The sequence below is a fragment of the Fundulus heteroclitus genome, chromosome 12, assembly GCF_011125445.2.
Source record: "Fundulus heteroclitus isolate FHET01 chromosome 12, MU-UCD_Fhet_4.1, whole genome shotgun sequence".
Lineage (NCBI taxonomy): Eukaryota > Metazoa > Chordata > Actinopteri > Cyprinodontiformes > Fundulidae > Fundulus > Fundulus heteroclitus.
The window spans coordinates 2964111-2981002 of NC_046372.1; the positions used below are offsets into that span (position 1 = coordinate 2964111).

Below are 16892 nucleotides of genomic sequence, written 5' to 3' on the forward strand. Positions count from 1 at the left end.
TAATAGTTTCTCCAACAGCTTTCACAATATCCAAAGCTTAGGATATTGTCGCATAACCAATTGTCACTTTAGGTAAATAGGCATGGTTTGGCAGGTTTGGTACCTTTTCAATTTTTAGATTCACAGTGTCGTGAGTATTTAAAGCTTGGGATGCTGTTTTATTGCCTAAACACAACTTTTTCTCTAACCCATCTGCGTTATTCCTTGGTCTTCATGATGCTGTTTTTTCACTAATGTTCTCTAACAGACCTCTGAGGCCTTCACAGAATAGTATAATATTATATGAGATTAAATAACACACATATGGACTCTGTTAACGACTTCTGAGGGCAAATAGTTGCAATAAAGTTTATTTAGTGGTTGCTGAATAGAAATTAATGCGACATTTGGATGTTTTTATTTTGACGTTTAGTTTTGCGTTTTGAATTGACTTTCTGAGACAAATAAACTTTTGGATGATATTCTGAAACATTGAAATGTGCTTATGCAACCCCCCGTGTCCTCTTAGTCATTGTGTATTTACAGGGGCGTATTTTCATCAACAAATACACATTTCCTTCAAGTGGAAATACGTTTTTGAACGGCTTTTATTGTGAAGGTCCACGGTGTTACGCCGGAAGTACACCTCGTTGCTAACGCTACGCTGATAAGCGTCTGGGGACGAGGTCTGCTCCGGCACTTGTTACCAAATTTAATTCAGAACTGTGCTCGCAAGGTGAACAGTCTGTGAGACCAAAGTTTCATCGCCACCGGAACCGTCTGAACAGTAAAAAATACAGTTTATGTCGGAAGAAACGTGACATTTTTAGCAGTTATTCGGTAATTCGCACCGGCAGCTGACCTTACATCAGCATGAGGCGGCGAGCTAGCTTACCCGAGCTCATCTCGTGGCGACGTTTCCAGTGATCGACAGCAGGCAGGGGAGCGACTGCTGTGTATAAATGCTTGCTGTCTTTTAAAAAAAATTAAAGTGTGTGGTGATGGCTGGCCTGCGCCGACTCCTTACGCTGCACCGTGTTTCTGAAATTCACTCTAAAGGAGCTGGTCGGACACAGTTTAGTAGCTTTACGTCCACACGGTGCTTTCTGAGGGAAACCAGCCGCAGTGTTATGGATAATAATCCAGGTGTTTCCTGCTTTAGAAAGCACTCAAGTTCATCTGCGGATGTTGCGTCGCGAGTGAGGAGGGTCTCTATCGAGGGAAACATTGGTAAGATCTCTGGATGTTTGGGTTGTATAGCGTGTGTGTTGTGATTGGGTCTTAAGGCAGTACAGGGAAAGGCTATGGTACCTGAATGAATGAATAGTGTAAAAGGCTGTAACAGCCACTGTAAAGAGCTTTATGCCCTGCCTTTGCAACAGTATTCAGTAACATTGTGCCAACCACATACCAATATGTTGGGATTTTGTGTGAGTGGCAGACACAAAGCGCCTAATTCTGAAGTAAAAGGAAAACGGTACACAGGTTTTAAAACTGCAGCGATAAGGTTTAAGGCTAGGTTATAGAATGATATATTTTATGCTGTGAACATCTCACAGAGCACTCAGCAATCATCAGAAAATGGAAAAGCGTGCTGCAAATGCATAACCTCCGTGCACCTAAACCGACAGGTTGGACAGAGAGAGGGTGAGAGGACTGGTGTTACTCTGGAGGAGCTGCAGGGATTCACAGCTCAGACGCGATAATCTGTCAACGGTAGTGCATCTATTCGTTGTGCGCTGCATAAATATGGCTTTTACATATTTTTGCAGCGTGTTCAACAGCATCCCAGACAATCTCCAGCAGAAGGTCACCCAGCTTAAACCTCTACTTGTGGTTGGATCATAAACTTCCTGACTGACCAGCAGCAGGTGAGGCTGCTGTGTCTGTTCCTGTACATAAAGCATCAGAACTGGTGCCCCCCAGTGGTGTGTTCTCGCCACACTCCTATTTGTACGCCACTGACTGAACCTCGGCAGACCCAGCTGTGAAACTCCTGAAGTCTGCAGATGACACCACTGTCATGAGTCTGATCCAGGATGGTGACGAGTCCTGGAGGCGGATCGGCTGGTCCAGAGGTGTGGACACATTCACCTGGGGGTTAAACCGCTCAACACTGTGGAGATGATGGTGGAACACCCCATGCTGCCTTCCCCCACTATCCTCAACAACTCTGTCTGCTGTTGATCACTTCTGGTTTCTAGGAACCACCCCTCCTCTGGACCTAAGCTGGTCCTCACACACTGTTTTGGAGCAGGCCCAGCAGAGACTGATCTTGCTGCGGCGACTCTAGAAATACAACCCTTCACAGGAGCTGCTGGTGATCTTCTACACTGGCGTTATTCACTTTGTCCCGTGTTCATCCATCACTTTGTGGTTTGACTCGTCAACAAAAAAAACAAAAAAACGGAACAGGTCCAGAATGCAATGAACAATAAGGTCTGCAGAAAGGATCACCAGGGCTGACCTTCCCTCCGGCCAGGATTTGTACAGGTCTGGGTTTTAGCAAAAGGGCGGCACACATCCCTGCATTTTGCACACAGATTGTTTACCTTCAGGTCGGCGCTACAGAGCCCTGTTCACAAAAGTCAGCTTCTTCCCCCGAGCCGTCACTCTGATGAAAACGATGGGCACATCACAGCCTTAGCAGTCAGTCACAACGCTGTGATACAAAACAATATCTGCAGTATCGCAACCCATTTTCTTCCTTCATCACTTATTACTAAATACCCCAGACATGTATGGAGGACCAAGTCTTCCATATCTAAAAATAAATACAGAAATAAATAAATGCTCAATAAATAAATAAGCATACAATTAATTGCCACCAAATTAATAAATGTAGGTAGAAATTAAATTATACAGTGAGACATAAATGTATATATCTCTTTTAATTAGCTTATTTATTTATTTGCCTTTGTAATAATTACCTTATTTATTTATTGTGCGTTATAATCTTCAACTTTATTTATTAATTACTTATATTTTTTAAGTATTTATTTATGTGCATGTTATAATATTTTTGTCTGTTTTATTCTTCCTTTGTATTTTTTTACCCTATATATTTCTGTGATGCTATTTATTTCTGCCTGTCCTTTTTACATTTCTGCCTGTCCTTTTTACATTTCTGTATGCATTTCTGCCTCATTATGCAAATGAGGAGGGCTGTGTCTTAAGGGCTCAACTTCTTCCCATTGGTTGGTTAGCATTTTACTGCGTTGGTCAAATCTACATGGCTTTTCCCCGCACTAAAGCTTAAGTAATGTCAAACTCAGCAGGCAGACGTTCAGTGTCAGACCTCTTAAGGGAAGCTGCTAATAGACTGGAAGAATTAGAACGCTGTACATTTGGGATCTGAATGTTTTTTTATGGTTTCAGATTCGGCGTTTACAGATCAATAACTCATCGGCGGATGATTTCTTCTACAAAACAGATACCTCTCCGCAACCACCGCAAGGCAGACACTGAGCTACAACCGTAGTTTCCTCAAAACGAGTCTCCCATCGCGCTGGGTGAATTGCATTGGACCCTATGCAGAGCTCGCTTGATAAGAAAATACTGTAGTTGATTATAAAAGTCCCGTTGACTCCACGGAGTCAACAGGATCTAGCTCATGGTTAATCCGGTTGAGGGGCTCCGATTTCGGCCAGCGTCTCTCAGCTGCTCCCTCCTCCCACACGCGGTGGTGCATTTAGGGACCGTCAAAAAACCAAGCACTCTTGAGAAACAAAAGTCAATAAATTCCGTATCTTGTGACCACCTATGACAAAACTAATATAAAATCAAGCCACTAAAAAACATCTGTAAGGAAAAGTCCCAATTTTTGTCTTGAAAATTGAAAATAGCTTAAAAATGAATAAAAACAAATGTGCCTTACAGATTTTATCTATTGACATCAATTTATATTAGTTTATCTTAGCTGGTCACAAGATAATACATTTATTGTTTTTTATTTCTCAAGAGAGCTTGGTTCAAAAGTTTTTTGACGGTCTCTAACTGCACCACCGCGTGTGGGAGGAGGGAGCAGCTGAGAGACGCTGGCCGAAATCGGAGTCCCTCAATCGGATTAACCATGAGCTAGATCCTGCTGACTCCGTGGAGCTTGAATGTCCAATATCCAAATTCAAACCAACTTCACTGCGGTGCTGGATCATGCTTAAAGACGAAGCATGAACCCCAAGTGTTGCAGCTGAGGGGGAAATGTTGGATCGGCTTGATGAAACTCCGCCTCCTTCACAAATTAGACCAACATGGATAGAATAATGATAATCTGTAGTGCTTTTTATTGCCTGGATGTGAATCTGATAATTCATATTGTGCCTTTTATAATCAACTACAGTATTTTCTTATCAAGCGAGCTCTGCATTGGGTCCAATGTAATTCACCCAGCGCGATGGGAGACTCGTTTTGAGGAAACTACGGTTGTAGCTCAGTGTCTGCCTTGCGGTGGTTGCGGAGAGGTATCTGTTTTGTAGAATAAATCATCCGCCGATGAGTTATTGATCTGGAAAGCCGAATCTGAAACCACCGAAAAACATTTCAGATCCCAAATGTACAGCGTTCTAATTCTTCCAGTCTATTAGCAGCTTCCCTTAAGAGGTCTGACACTGAACGTCTGACTGCTAAGTTTGACATTACTTAAGCTTTAGTGCGGGGGAAAGCCATGTAGATTTGACCGACGCAGTAAAATGCTAACCAACCAATGGGAAGAAGTTGAGCCCTTAAGACACAGCCCCTCCTCATTTGCATAATGAGGCAGAAATGCATACAGAAATGTAAAAAGGACAGGCAGAAATGTAAAAAGGACAGGCAGAAATATATAGGGTAAAAAAATACAAAGGAAGAATAAAACAGACAAAAATATTATAACATGCACATAAATAAATACTTAAAAAATAAGTAATTAATAAATAAAGTTGAAGATTATAACGCACAATAAATAAATAAGGTAATTATTACAAAGGCAAATAAATAAATAAGCTAATTAAAAGAGATATATACATTTATGTCTCACTGTATAATTTAATTTCTACCTACATTTATTAATTTGGTGGCAATTAATTGTATGCTTATTTATTTATTGAGCATTTATTTATTTCTGTATTTATTTTTAGATATGGAAGACTTGGTCCTCCATAGACATGTTCATACTATACTGTTTATATATCTATACCTCATGTCTGCACGCCGTGAGCGCTGTAACACAAAATCGTGGCTAACAAATTTAAAATAAATACAATGTACGCCACACTTTTCAGATTTTTTTTTTTTTTTTTTTGTAAAACTATTTCAACAACAATTTGGGTATCATTTGTCCTCCACCTCACAATTATGTGTGGATTTTTGTGGGTATGTCACCTAAAATCCCAATAAAACGTATTTAGGGTAGTGGTTGGAACATGATAAATATGAAGATATTCAAGGTGATATTCACACTTACATCAGGCATCGCAAAAAAAGTGAAGAACCCATGTTGCAGCGTGTCTTATGTACAGGAATATGTCAACCTGGTGAAGGGAGTAGCATGGTGACAGTTCTGCATTGTGTACAGGTGCTTTTGAATAAATACAAATAGATGTACGTCACATAGAGTAATTGCCTCTGTGTTATGTGCTTTTATCTTACAGCTGTTGGGAAGTCGACTTTTGCAAAACTCCTGCAGTCGGCTTCTTCGGATTGGGAGGTGATGGCAGAGCCTGTCAGCAAGTGGCAGAACATTGTGGGCAAGACCTCAAAGGTGAATCTCGTTCTGATCTAGACCCAATGAAATTCGATTCTTTGAGCAGATTTTATAATGAAGGACAGGACAAGGCTACATTCCCTCCGTGTATTTGCCAGGAAACCGACTCTTCACCCCAGACGACGGTCAGCAACCTGCTGCAGATGATGTACCAGGACCCCCAGCGCTGGTCCTACACCTTTCAAACGTACTCCTGCATGAGCCGACTGAGAACACAGCTTCAGCCCCCTCCAGCTCGTCTCCTGAGCTCGGAGGGACCCCCTGTCCAGGTGTACGAGCGCTCGGTCTACAGTGACAGGTGAGTAGGAAGAGAGAGTGGAAAAGGTGTTGCAGCACGTCTCACCCATGTCTATGTGCTTAAATTTACGGTCCTGTAAGGAACCTGTAGCTCTCAGAGTCAGGACCCACATGGGGTGGATGTTGTTCCTGTCACACTTTCAATAACGTTGCTTATTATAATGTTACTGCTATTAGTTCTTGAAGCAACACTCTGAATTTCAAGTTTTGTATGTTTGTGTTCCTTTAGGTGCAACAAGAGTGAGATCCATCTGACATGTGTTGTTCTGCATAGTTAAAATTAACCTAATCTCCTTTCTGTCAGATACATCTTTGCTCTGAATTTGTTTGAATTGGGCTGCATCAACGCCACAGAATGGGCGGTCTACCAGGACTGGCATTCCCTTCTGGTGGAGCAGTTTGGACACCAGGTGGAGCTGGAGGGCATCATCTATCTCAGAGCCTCACCCAAGGTAAGAGCGTAAGTTGTTTTTTTTTTCTTATCTTACAGCTCTGAAAACAAGACCTTGCAAAGGAATGACAAACATTTTGTCGTTTCTCAGAAGTGCATGGAGCGTCTGAAGCTACGGGGAAGGCTGGAAGAGATGGGAGTACAGCTGGAGTACCTGGAGAAGCTCCATAAACAGCATGAGAAGTGGCTGGTAGAGAAGAGCACTGAGTAAGAAACAGGCCTCGTGTCTGTGGCAAATAAATATATAAACACTGCTGCGGTAAAACAAAACTCTCATTTACCCTGTTAGAACATAATAGAAACGATCTGGTCTTCGCTCGGTTTAAAAGGATTTAAATCTGACCTCGGGTTCACAAAAAAGCCCAAAAGAAAAAAGCAGTGTGTGAAGATGGAGGTTCACCCTGTTATTTTGTAGAGGCTCCTTTAGCAGCAGCAACCAGGAAGAAGCCCTTCTCTGTATCGGTCTCTCACGTTGTTGTGGGAAAAATGTTTGCCCACTCGTCAGACAGCTAAAGCCAAAACTATGACCCAGTTTTGGCTTTAGCTGTCTGACGAAGGGCCTCGGATTTGTGTTAAGCTGATCCGCTGGGTCCGATCTTCACCAATTACAATTAAGATAAGCAACTTTCTGCAATGTTTTCCCATTCGGGAATAATCAGTTCTTGTTTTGTTTCTTTAAAGGGACACAACATATTAATGATCATATCAATGTAAATATGCTAGAATTAGCCTACAGGCTGCTTTACGTCTGCAGTCCCCAGCAAACAACTAACTCACAGCACAAATGAGAGGGGAAAAAAAGAATATTGATTAAAGTATAATACATATTAGTAAAGAATTAAGAATGGCGTATCTGGTTCCTCTTAAGGCATTAAATGTCTTGAAGGTGGTACGTTCTCCTATTGCAGCTGCAGTGCAACTCCTAGTTTCATTAGCTCCACTCAACCCACATCTCTGAATGTTGTACGTCTACCAGCTGCCCCTCATAAAGACTCTAGTTGCCTTTCCACTAATGCCTGATGCCTTATGATAAAGCCGCCCTAAAGGGGTGGAGCTGGTCCCCGTACAATCGTAGAAATGGAACAGCCAAGCTTGATTTTCTTTAAAGTAATCTAATCATACTGTACTTTTGAACACTGAGACAGCGATGGAAGGAGAAGAACTTGCTAACAGTCATATATGGCGGCCATATTTGTCGGTGACCAGCTGGTGGAACGGTAATCAGTTTGAGGAGAAATCAGGGAGCGGAGAGCAATATCTGGCTGACAGCGATGATTGGATTTGCCTACAATTATGTAGATTTAAACGAATAATGTTTGATGTTCTTTAACATGACCAAGATATTTAATTTCTTGTACAACTTGAATTTCCTCTGCTTTGAGTAAGACCTTCGAGCGCGATCACGACGTCAGACTTTGCTGATGCCTGTGCAGAATGATGCATTCAAGGGTCGGTGTCCTGCAACTTTTAGACGCGTCTCTGCCTCAACACACCAGACTCAGATATTCGCCCGTTAGCAGCGCTCTGTAGAACTAGACTCTAGTAAGGAAGTTTAGCCATTTAAATCGGCCGTGTAGGGCAATGGACACACGGAAATGTTGCAGGACACCAACCCTCGAGGGTTTGAGTTTCAGACCATTGCTTTAATTTCCTCAAATTCTCTTTTTTTCCCCTTAGGATACACTTCGAAAAGTTGAAACAGATCCCTGTCTTGCAGCTGGACGCCAGTCTGGAGTTTAAGAGTGACCCCGAGGCGCGGGAGCTGTTTATTACAAAGGTACGTCTCATCTGACTGAATTATTAATGGCTGCTGTACGTCAGTGAGCCACACAGGTTTTTTTTTTAATGTGTTTTATCTTATGAATTCACTAACGGTTGTACTTTGAGTGTTTGGTGTTTTAATGTTTGTAACCCACTGTGATGCTAAAGTACCTTTTCACAAACACACACAGGTGCAGAACTTCTTCAACGCTTTATGAGAAGTTACTCATCAACAGCCGCTGACAGAGGGACACAAAAGACACCGAATTGACCCAAAAGATGTAAAGACTGAGTAACAGGAAACATTTATTTTTTACGCCGCTATCTTTGCATGTCTCCCCTATTTAAGAAGCACAGAGTTGATCTTTATGCTTCACTTCTAAAGATGCCGTTACATTTGTTTGTGGTCGTTTGTCTGTACCAGAATGCTTGAACTGTGAAATATACTCCCATCTGAATGAATGCAGAGGAGTCCAGTAGTTTTTATACCAAGTAATGTCCATAAGCTAAAGAAATACTGTGAACAGCGCCACATAAGATTTACCCTGGATCTGTATTATGTGTGGATTTCTTACACCTTGTTGACTAAATAAAAATGTTTTCTGTAAATTTCCAGAGGTCGGTTTATTCGTAAAGTAATTCTCAACGTCTTTGCTCCGTACTTTACACAATGCCATTACAAACTTTTCACATCCATCAAACCTTCTCCCGTATTTTTTATGTTACAACCACAAAGTTAAGAGTCTTCAGACTGAGCAAAAAAAAAAGGCATCAAAAGGAGACTTGTAAGGAGAAAACTGCTGTAACCAAAAGGAACACAAAGGCTGTCTTACATTTAACAAAAAAAAAAAACAACATCTTGATGGTTTCCAAGACTTATGGGATAATATTCAAGACAAAAGTAAACCTTTCTGAACGGTGCAGGTCCCTTTACCTTTGGCATAAAACAGAAATTAAAGGAGCAGTGCAGGGTGGTGGTGGGAGTGTGATGGTCTGGGACTGTTCGACTGCTTCAGGACCCGGACACTTTCTGTGATTTATGTAACCATGTAATCTGCTTTCAACCCAAAAAGTTAAACATCATCAAATCATTAGCCGTAGTTGACTTACGCAGCAGGACGATGGCCCAAAGCTCAGCGGCAAGTCCACCTCTGAACGGCTCATCAAAAACCAAAGTGAAGGTTTTGGAGCTGAGTCCAGATTTAACTACCATAGTTGAAATGCTTTGTCATGACCTTCAGTAGAACTCTAATAAAAAACTATCCAAATGTTGAATATTTAAAAAAAAAAATTTTTTTTTGAAGACAAAACTTCTCTCCAGTGATGTCAAAGTCCGTAGATATTAGGTCTATGGGGCTATAACGTTTCCACACAGGGTCAGGTTGGTTTTGATAGCCGTTTTTCCTCTTGGTAAATGAAACTAATATAAGAATAGCTTTTTATATCCACTCAGGTTTCCGGATATAGCATGTTTGATAATGTGCAACATTTAAGTGTGATAAAAAGAATAAAAAACAAGAAATCATTGAGAAGGTAAATATTTTGTCCCTGCAGTTTATCAGGTTGGGCTTGTAGTCACACTATGCTTTCCATTCTCAGATGATTGATTGGACGGACCTCTGTGAGACTTTCAAAGCTTGGGATATTGTTTTATAACAAGGCTTTTTATAACCTACCCCCCCCCCCCCCCCCACACACACACACATGCGCACACCTTTACCCCCGCCCTGTCTGCTCTGTTCCCCGTTCTCCATGATGCATTTAGTCCTCCCAGGTCCTGTAACAAACGTCTGAGGCCTCCAGAGAACAGCTGGATTTCTGCTGCTGTTAAATGACACACACTGTTGACCCACTCAAGCCAACTGGTTGCACTGGATTTTATTTAGGGGCATCAGAGGAAAAAAGGTAATCGAATATCCAGAATATGCATGCCACAGTTTTCCGATTTTCTTTTGTGGAAATGTTAAACGTAACAATAATGCCTTGGCTTTATGGTTGATCTGGTGCTGAGAGGTTTAAATAATAAACACTTTTTCAAGTCACTGCAGGTAATGTTGTTTTCTGTGGTATCTGGACTCAAAGGGTGTAGGCTACGTATTAGTGTTTAATTGTTTATATGTTGTATATTTAAAAGATAAGCTGACAGGACAATGACCTTGGCTAAAAGTCCCCGTTCTCTGGCCCTCTGATGTGCTCTGAGGATCAGAGGGGCCATTAAGATGCCTGCAGTGGTCAGGGGTCATCAGAGGGCAGCTGTCCACTATAAAAGGCCTGTCTGCAGCTCCATCTGCACACAACATCATTTGTGCCCGAGAGCAGCTGGAGGAAGGACGGACCGCGGCAGATCTTTGCGGATTTTCAGCTAAAATGGAGAGCAGGGTCCTGGTTGTTTTCTGCACGCTCTCCTTCTGCTCCTCTGGAGCCGTCCTCTCGGCTCGGGCCCGTAGACATCACACACACCTGGAGACGAGTTCAGCTCCCAGAAATCATTCAACTAATCATCACGGCAGATACCCTCTGTACATGATGCAGCTGTACCGCTCCTTCAGCGCTGCCGACTCCATCGCCTCCCTGGCTGTCGGCACCTTTCCAGCAGCTCAAAGGGACCAGGCGTCGGTTCGCAGCTCTGATTCCGTCCTGAGCCTAGTGGCCAAAGGTTGGTAAACTTTTCTCCTTTATACATCTAGCCCTGCTAAACACTCGCTGTTAGTTTCTATCGTCCGGCAGCTGGGGTTTTATCAATGTTATCAGACCCTCCCTTTTTTACGACCCAGCAAGTGTCAAAATGCTTATTGGACCTTAAAGGCGGCTCTGTTTTATGTGGGGCAGTTGTATATTAGCCCTCAGACGGGTTTGTGCAGGGGGGGTCCAATACACATCCTGTTTCCCCTCTCACTTCAGCGTTTTGACATCTGTCCAGCGGCCTGGCCACTCCACGTCCACTCGGGCTTGCCGGGTCAGACTTTGATTTCTCTTTCTCCTGCCTTTTCTTTAAGGCTGCCATCAAGTGGGCGACAGATGGACGGTCACGTTTGACATGTCCTCCATCCCCACCGGTGAGTTCATCCAGCTGGCAGAGCTTCAGATCCGACTCCCGGCTTTCTCTGCCGCCCAGCGCGCCTCTCTGGATTTATATCACTCCCGGAAACACAGCTGTGACCCGGACGGAGCTTCGTGCCAGGAGGAGGTTGTCTTCCTGGGGAGCTTTGGGACCACGCCGGGCGGCACAAAGTCTTCCTGGAAGGTATTTAATGTGACAGCTCTCTTGAAATACTGGCTTTACCAGGGAGATGAGGCGTTGAGCCAAGAGTCCTCAGGGGAGCCCGAGAAAGCCGACGGGAGCGGCGCCGGCGATGAGGGCAGCTGGGGAACGAGGCACAGAAAAGTGCAACATCCAACCACAAATCGGGTGATGATGGTTGTCTTCTCCAAACACAACCTGCCCCAGGATGCCCCCGCAGCCTACAGTCTCCTTCACACTGTAGAGAACTCCAAGTACGCGACGGCCAACAGGGTCAAGAGCGACAATCAAAGCCGGCGCCACAAGAGGAACCGAATGGAGGCCCTGCGAGTGACGGACCTGGCTTCACCCACCGTGGGCCCCGCAGCGGAGCAGGCTCAGGGACCGCTGTGTCGCAGGGTGGACATGTGGGTAGACTTCGACCACATCGGCTGGGACGAGTGGATTGTGCATCCGAAACGCTACAACGCCTATCGCTGTGAGGGAGAGTGTCCCACACCGCTGGACGAGTCCTTCAACCCCACCAACCACGCCTACATGCAGGTGAGACGATGACTTCACAGTTGGGCTCCTCCCGGTTGCCCAGTTGCTGATTTATTGATGCCGACTGTTCTGCCAACTTCCAGAGCCTGCTGAAGCACCACCACCCTGGAAGAGTGTCGTGCCCCTCGTGCGTGCCGACGCGCCTCACCCCGCTCTCCATGCTGTACTACGAGAACGACGACCTAACCCTGCGGCACCACGAGGACATGATCGTTGAAGAGTGCGGCTGCCACTAGAAGCCCACCATCATCGAGACTAAGGCAATGGTTTTCTCCCACTCTGCTAAACTACCAGAAATCCCTCTGTTCCTTACCATTGCAGTAGGTGCACAAATTGAGTTTGTTAGTAATTATAAATATCTTGGTTTTATTCTAGATAATGAACTTTCTTTTAAAAATCATATAGCAAATCTATTACGAACATTGAAAATGAAGATTGGGTTTTATTATCGAGCAACATTCCTGCCATTTCTGGATTATGGAGATGTTTTATATATGAATGCTTCAACCAAATGTCTGAAATCCTTGAATACTGTTTATCATTGTGCTTTAAGGTTTATAACTGGGAGTAGACATTTGACACATCATTGTGATTTGTATGCAAAAGCTGATTGGCCTCCTTTAAGTGTTCGGAGAAACAATCATTTGATGATCCTGATATATAAATCTCTATTGGACTAACACCAACTTACTTAAGCTCTCTTTTGCATAGATCTAGTAGTTCACATGCTTTACGCTCAAATTACTTTATCCTTCTACATGTTCCTCGTGTTCGAACTGATAAAGGAAAGAAAGCATTCAGTGTGTGGGCTCCTATAGCGTGGAATCAGCTCCAGTCTGAGCTCAAGATGTCAGAAACTATTTGATTGGACTTATTTCGAGCGGTTTTTAAAGATAGACAACAAGCTTGTATGAAACAGTGTCACTGCTTTTAAATTGTTTTTATTGTTTTATATTTGTGCATATGTATTAATTGGTTTTATTTTTGTAATCAGGTTGTAGTGTTTTTGCAGATTTCTGCCCAGGTCCCCCTTTAAAATGAGATCCAGATCTCAACGGGGTTTACCTGGTTAAAAAAAAAAAAAAAAAAAAAAAAAAAAAGACATACTGTCTGCTTAAACTTTAATTATTATTTTTTTTTTTTGTTCTCCGATAAATGGTAATAATAAAATATTATACTAAGCATTTCTAGTTATGACCTTCTACTGAAAGCATTTTTCTGTTGGAACAAGTTGTTGTTTTATATTGTTGACGCAATGTATATGTTAATATTTTGTCTATTTAAACATGATGTATATTTTGGTATATAAAATTTAAGAGACTATAATAAAACTATTTTGACAAAAGTGTTGCATTACATGTTCTTTTCTTGACCAAGGAGTTTTTGAATACATACAACTTATTTTATCTCACTGAATTTAGAAAGCTTAAACACAATCACAGAATGGCTTCGAGGGGACCTCTTTATTTAAATATTCAAGTGCTTTAAAACTTTTAGCCTAAATAAACAACAATACTTTCGGATTCATGACTCATAAAAGAAAGTCGTCGCATTTAGGTTCTTTCACCTGTCACCAAATTGTCCAAAAGTCAACCTTGGTGTAATTTCATCTAAGTATAAATCCATCTATTCTGTGAAGGCCTCAGAGGTTTGTTAGAGAATATTGTTGAACAAAAAGCCCCGTGAAGCCTGAGGAATGCAGCAGGGAGATTTTGATGTAGGTTTCCGTTTAAAAACAAAATTTAAAGCATCTCAAACATCTCACAGAGCAGTGATCAGCCCATCATGTGAAAATGGAAATTACATGGTACAACTGCAAACCTGAAGAGACGCCCCTAAATCAACATGCAAAGGGCAAGAGCCCTGAAAAAAAGAAACAGTCAGGAGGCCAAAAGTAAATAAAAGTAGAGATCTTCAGGTCAGAAAATGTGTTGACAAGATTGATAATGTCAAAAATCTGTCCTTTATAGAGAAGTCAGAAAACAAAAGCTAATATTTGAAACCTTGTTCAAAGTTTGCCATAAGCCAAGCAGGGGACACAGCAACACGTGGAAGAGGAAACAGGAGTTTACTTGTTTTTTTTTTTTTTTAAAACATGCATGGCATATGATACTCCTCAGCACCGTCCCACCGTAGAACACAGTGGTGGTGGTGTGAATATGTGGGGATGCTTTTTCTTCAGCTGGAAAATGAATGGATATTACTCCATGGTAATCCTGGAGGAAGTTAGCAGCTGTCTATGTTCTTCAGACTGGGGTGGAGGTTCAACTTCCAGCAGGACAATAGCAGTAAACAAACAGACAGAGCTATTGATGGATGCTCCCTAAACTCTAAACATAAATCATGTGGAGAATGTGTCGTAAGACATGACAACTGTTGTTCATAGATTGTCTTTGACTGAGACTGAAATGTTTTGCAAAGAATGAACCAAAATATATACAAAGTTAGAGACCTGCAGCCGTAACATCAGTTAAAGGAGGCAGAATAAAAACACACAGCTCAGATTTTGTTATATTGTTTGAATCATCTCTTCTCACCCTGTTAACGGATAATCACCCACATAGTCATCACACTTTTAATTTGCTGACTCCTAACTAGCTAACATTTTAGTGCACTTACCTTTTTTCACCCCGCCAATCCACATCTGAGACACTTTACGGCACACCCATTACAGGTGTCATTAGCTGTCCCCCTCAGACAGGCTTCTTTTGTTGATTGTGAACAACAGGCACGCGGGTAAAACTACAGATAGCTCTCCAGATCAATGGACCGGGAAGAAGGCAGCAGTGCTTGTTTATCTTGGAAATGGGGGATGGAGTGTCAGGAAGCAGAGGTGACACAAACAAACAAAGCCACGCAGAGAAATGGACGCAGAACCTGCAGAAGGACGCTACTGTACAGGGAGGGGGGGCATGTTTATTTAACTCATTTTCAATGAATTATCTTGCATAAATTACATATATGCTGCGTTCAGCAGTATAATCTTACACTGAAACTTTTAGAATGATGTACTCCTTGACAACCCCTATTTCTTAAGAGAAATAGTCCTAAAAAATAAAGATAAGAAGTACCTTTTCTTCCTCACAATGGCAAAAGTTGGGCGTGACAGATGCAAAAATGTACAATGTCCCTTACAAATATTTTTAAAATAAGTGTAACTGAAGCGTTCTCTGTTTTTCTTTTACTCATGTTGATCAGGCTGCGCAAAACGTGTCTCTGAGCCACACTCCAGGCTAGAAAAGACATGTCAGTCCACTAAGCCAGATGCAAGTTTGACTTCATAATTCAGGCTACAAGGAAATACCTTCTTGCCAAATATTGCCAAACAACTGAAGTGTGACAAAAATAGTATTGTTCACCATAAACTTAAAATGACGCTTTTCCCACAGAAAAATCGTAAAATGTGGATTTGCCCCTTCTTTTCTGTTAAATCTATTGTCTGTTGTCCAGTCTCTGTAGTCTCATGATCTCTAAAATTTGCAAAATAGCTCAAACTCTGTCATAATAGACAAGGAGCTCATGGAAACAAAGATTTTCAAGTGTGGCCACACGTTCTCCATTGGATTTAGGTCTTTAACTAGGACATTCTAACACCTGTACATGCCCTAAGCCTTTCTATTGTATGGTGTGGGCTTCCTGTTTAAGGTTCTGCTGTAAAGTGAAACTCTGCCCCAGTATCAGGCCATTCGCAGCCTCTATCAGGTTTTCTTCCAGAAATGCCCCATATTTCGCTCCCTGCATCTTCCCTTCAACTCTGACCAGCTTTCCTGCGCTAAAGAAAAAAAATCCCCACATCATCTAATTTCATTGTAGCAATGCATGCTCAGGGTAAAATACAATGTTTATTCCAACCACTTATTGATTTTTCAGTAGAAACAAAAGTTCAATTTCGGTCTCATCTGGCTAGACCACCTTTATCTACATGTTTGCTGTATCTCTTACGTGGATTGTGGAAAACTACAAAGCCTTCTTCTTGCTACTCGTCCACGAAAACCAGGAATGCATGAATATTTGAGTGTCCTGTCGACAGATTCCTCCACCCAAGCTCAGCAGGGACCTCTTGGCCACTGCTGTAACTAATGCTCTCCTTTCCTGGAGAGCATTAGTAGTTATTTTTGCCGTTGTTCCATACTCTCTCTATTTTTCATTGATGGATTGAACACTGTTGTGTAAAATGTTCTAAAGCTTTATAAAAAAAAAAGGTATAACCCTAACTTTAAACTTCCCAGAAACATTCTTCCTGTCCTGTCAGCTGAGTTTCCTGGTCTTCAGGATGTTTTCCTGCTGATGTTCTCCAGCAAACCTCTGAGGCCTTCAGAGGTTTGCTTCACATTTATACTGAGGTTAGACTTTTAAAGGTGGTTGTTCTGGATTTATTTAAGGACATCAGGCAATTTCTTCTTTGTGGAAAAAACAACTATTAAATCCATGTATCATTTTTATTTTTTGTTCATAAGTATGCACAACATGCTGCTGCAGTAATATAAAAAATCCTACTAAAAAATGTTTCACTTTGTAGTAAAGTGTGACGAAGTTGAAGGGAGTATGAATACTTTTTCAAGGCCATGTATACAGTGTAAACAATTTGTGCATTTATACTGATGAAAAGACAGTTTGTTCACATTAAAGGTTGTGACACTATGGCACATAATTAGTGAACAGATCTTTGAGATAAAAGTGTAATTGGACTTTGATGGCATATAGGCGGTTAAATCTGGCAGCTCTTACAATTTAACTCACCCTGAATGCACCATTTTATTCCAACTGGGTAAAAATCCAAATGTTAACAATATAAAGGATTTATTTTTCTACTCATGGTTTTAAAAAAAGTGTATAGGTATTTGAAGTAGTTCTTCATTTGTGCTCACACATTAATTCAC

General features: G+C 41.9%; 2 protein-coding genes across 2 annotated transcripts; both read left to right on the forward strand.

Annotated features, from left to right (window-relative positions):
- The first annotated feature begins 632 nt into the window (after positions 1-632).
- dguok (deoxyguanosine kinase) lies at positions 633-8841 on the forward strand. The gene is made up of 7 exons (XM_012863587.3): positions 633-1209; positions 5607-5716; positions 5818-6017; positions 6321-6468; positions 6559-6674; positions 8145-8244; positions 8420-8841. The coding sequence occupies exons 1-7, from the start codon at positions 981-983 to the stop codon at positions 8444-8446; spliced, it is 930 nt and encodes a 309-aa protein (XP_012719041.2). The 5' UTR covers positions 633-980; the 3' UTR covers positions 8447-8841.
- A 1279-nt stretch (positions 8842-10120) lies between these two features.
- Positions 10121-12452, forward strand: spaw (southpaw). Its single transcript, XM_012863406.2, has 4 exons — positions 10121-10133; positions 10435-10884; positions 11225-12012; positions 12096-12452. Exons 2-4 carry the CDS (start codon positions 10596-10598, stop codon positions 12246-12248), a joined length of 1230 nt encoding a protein of 409 aa, XP_012718860.2. The 5' UTR covers positions 10121-10133; positions 10435-10595; the 3' UTR covers positions 12249-12452.
- Positions 12453-16892: the final 4440 nt, after the last annotated feature.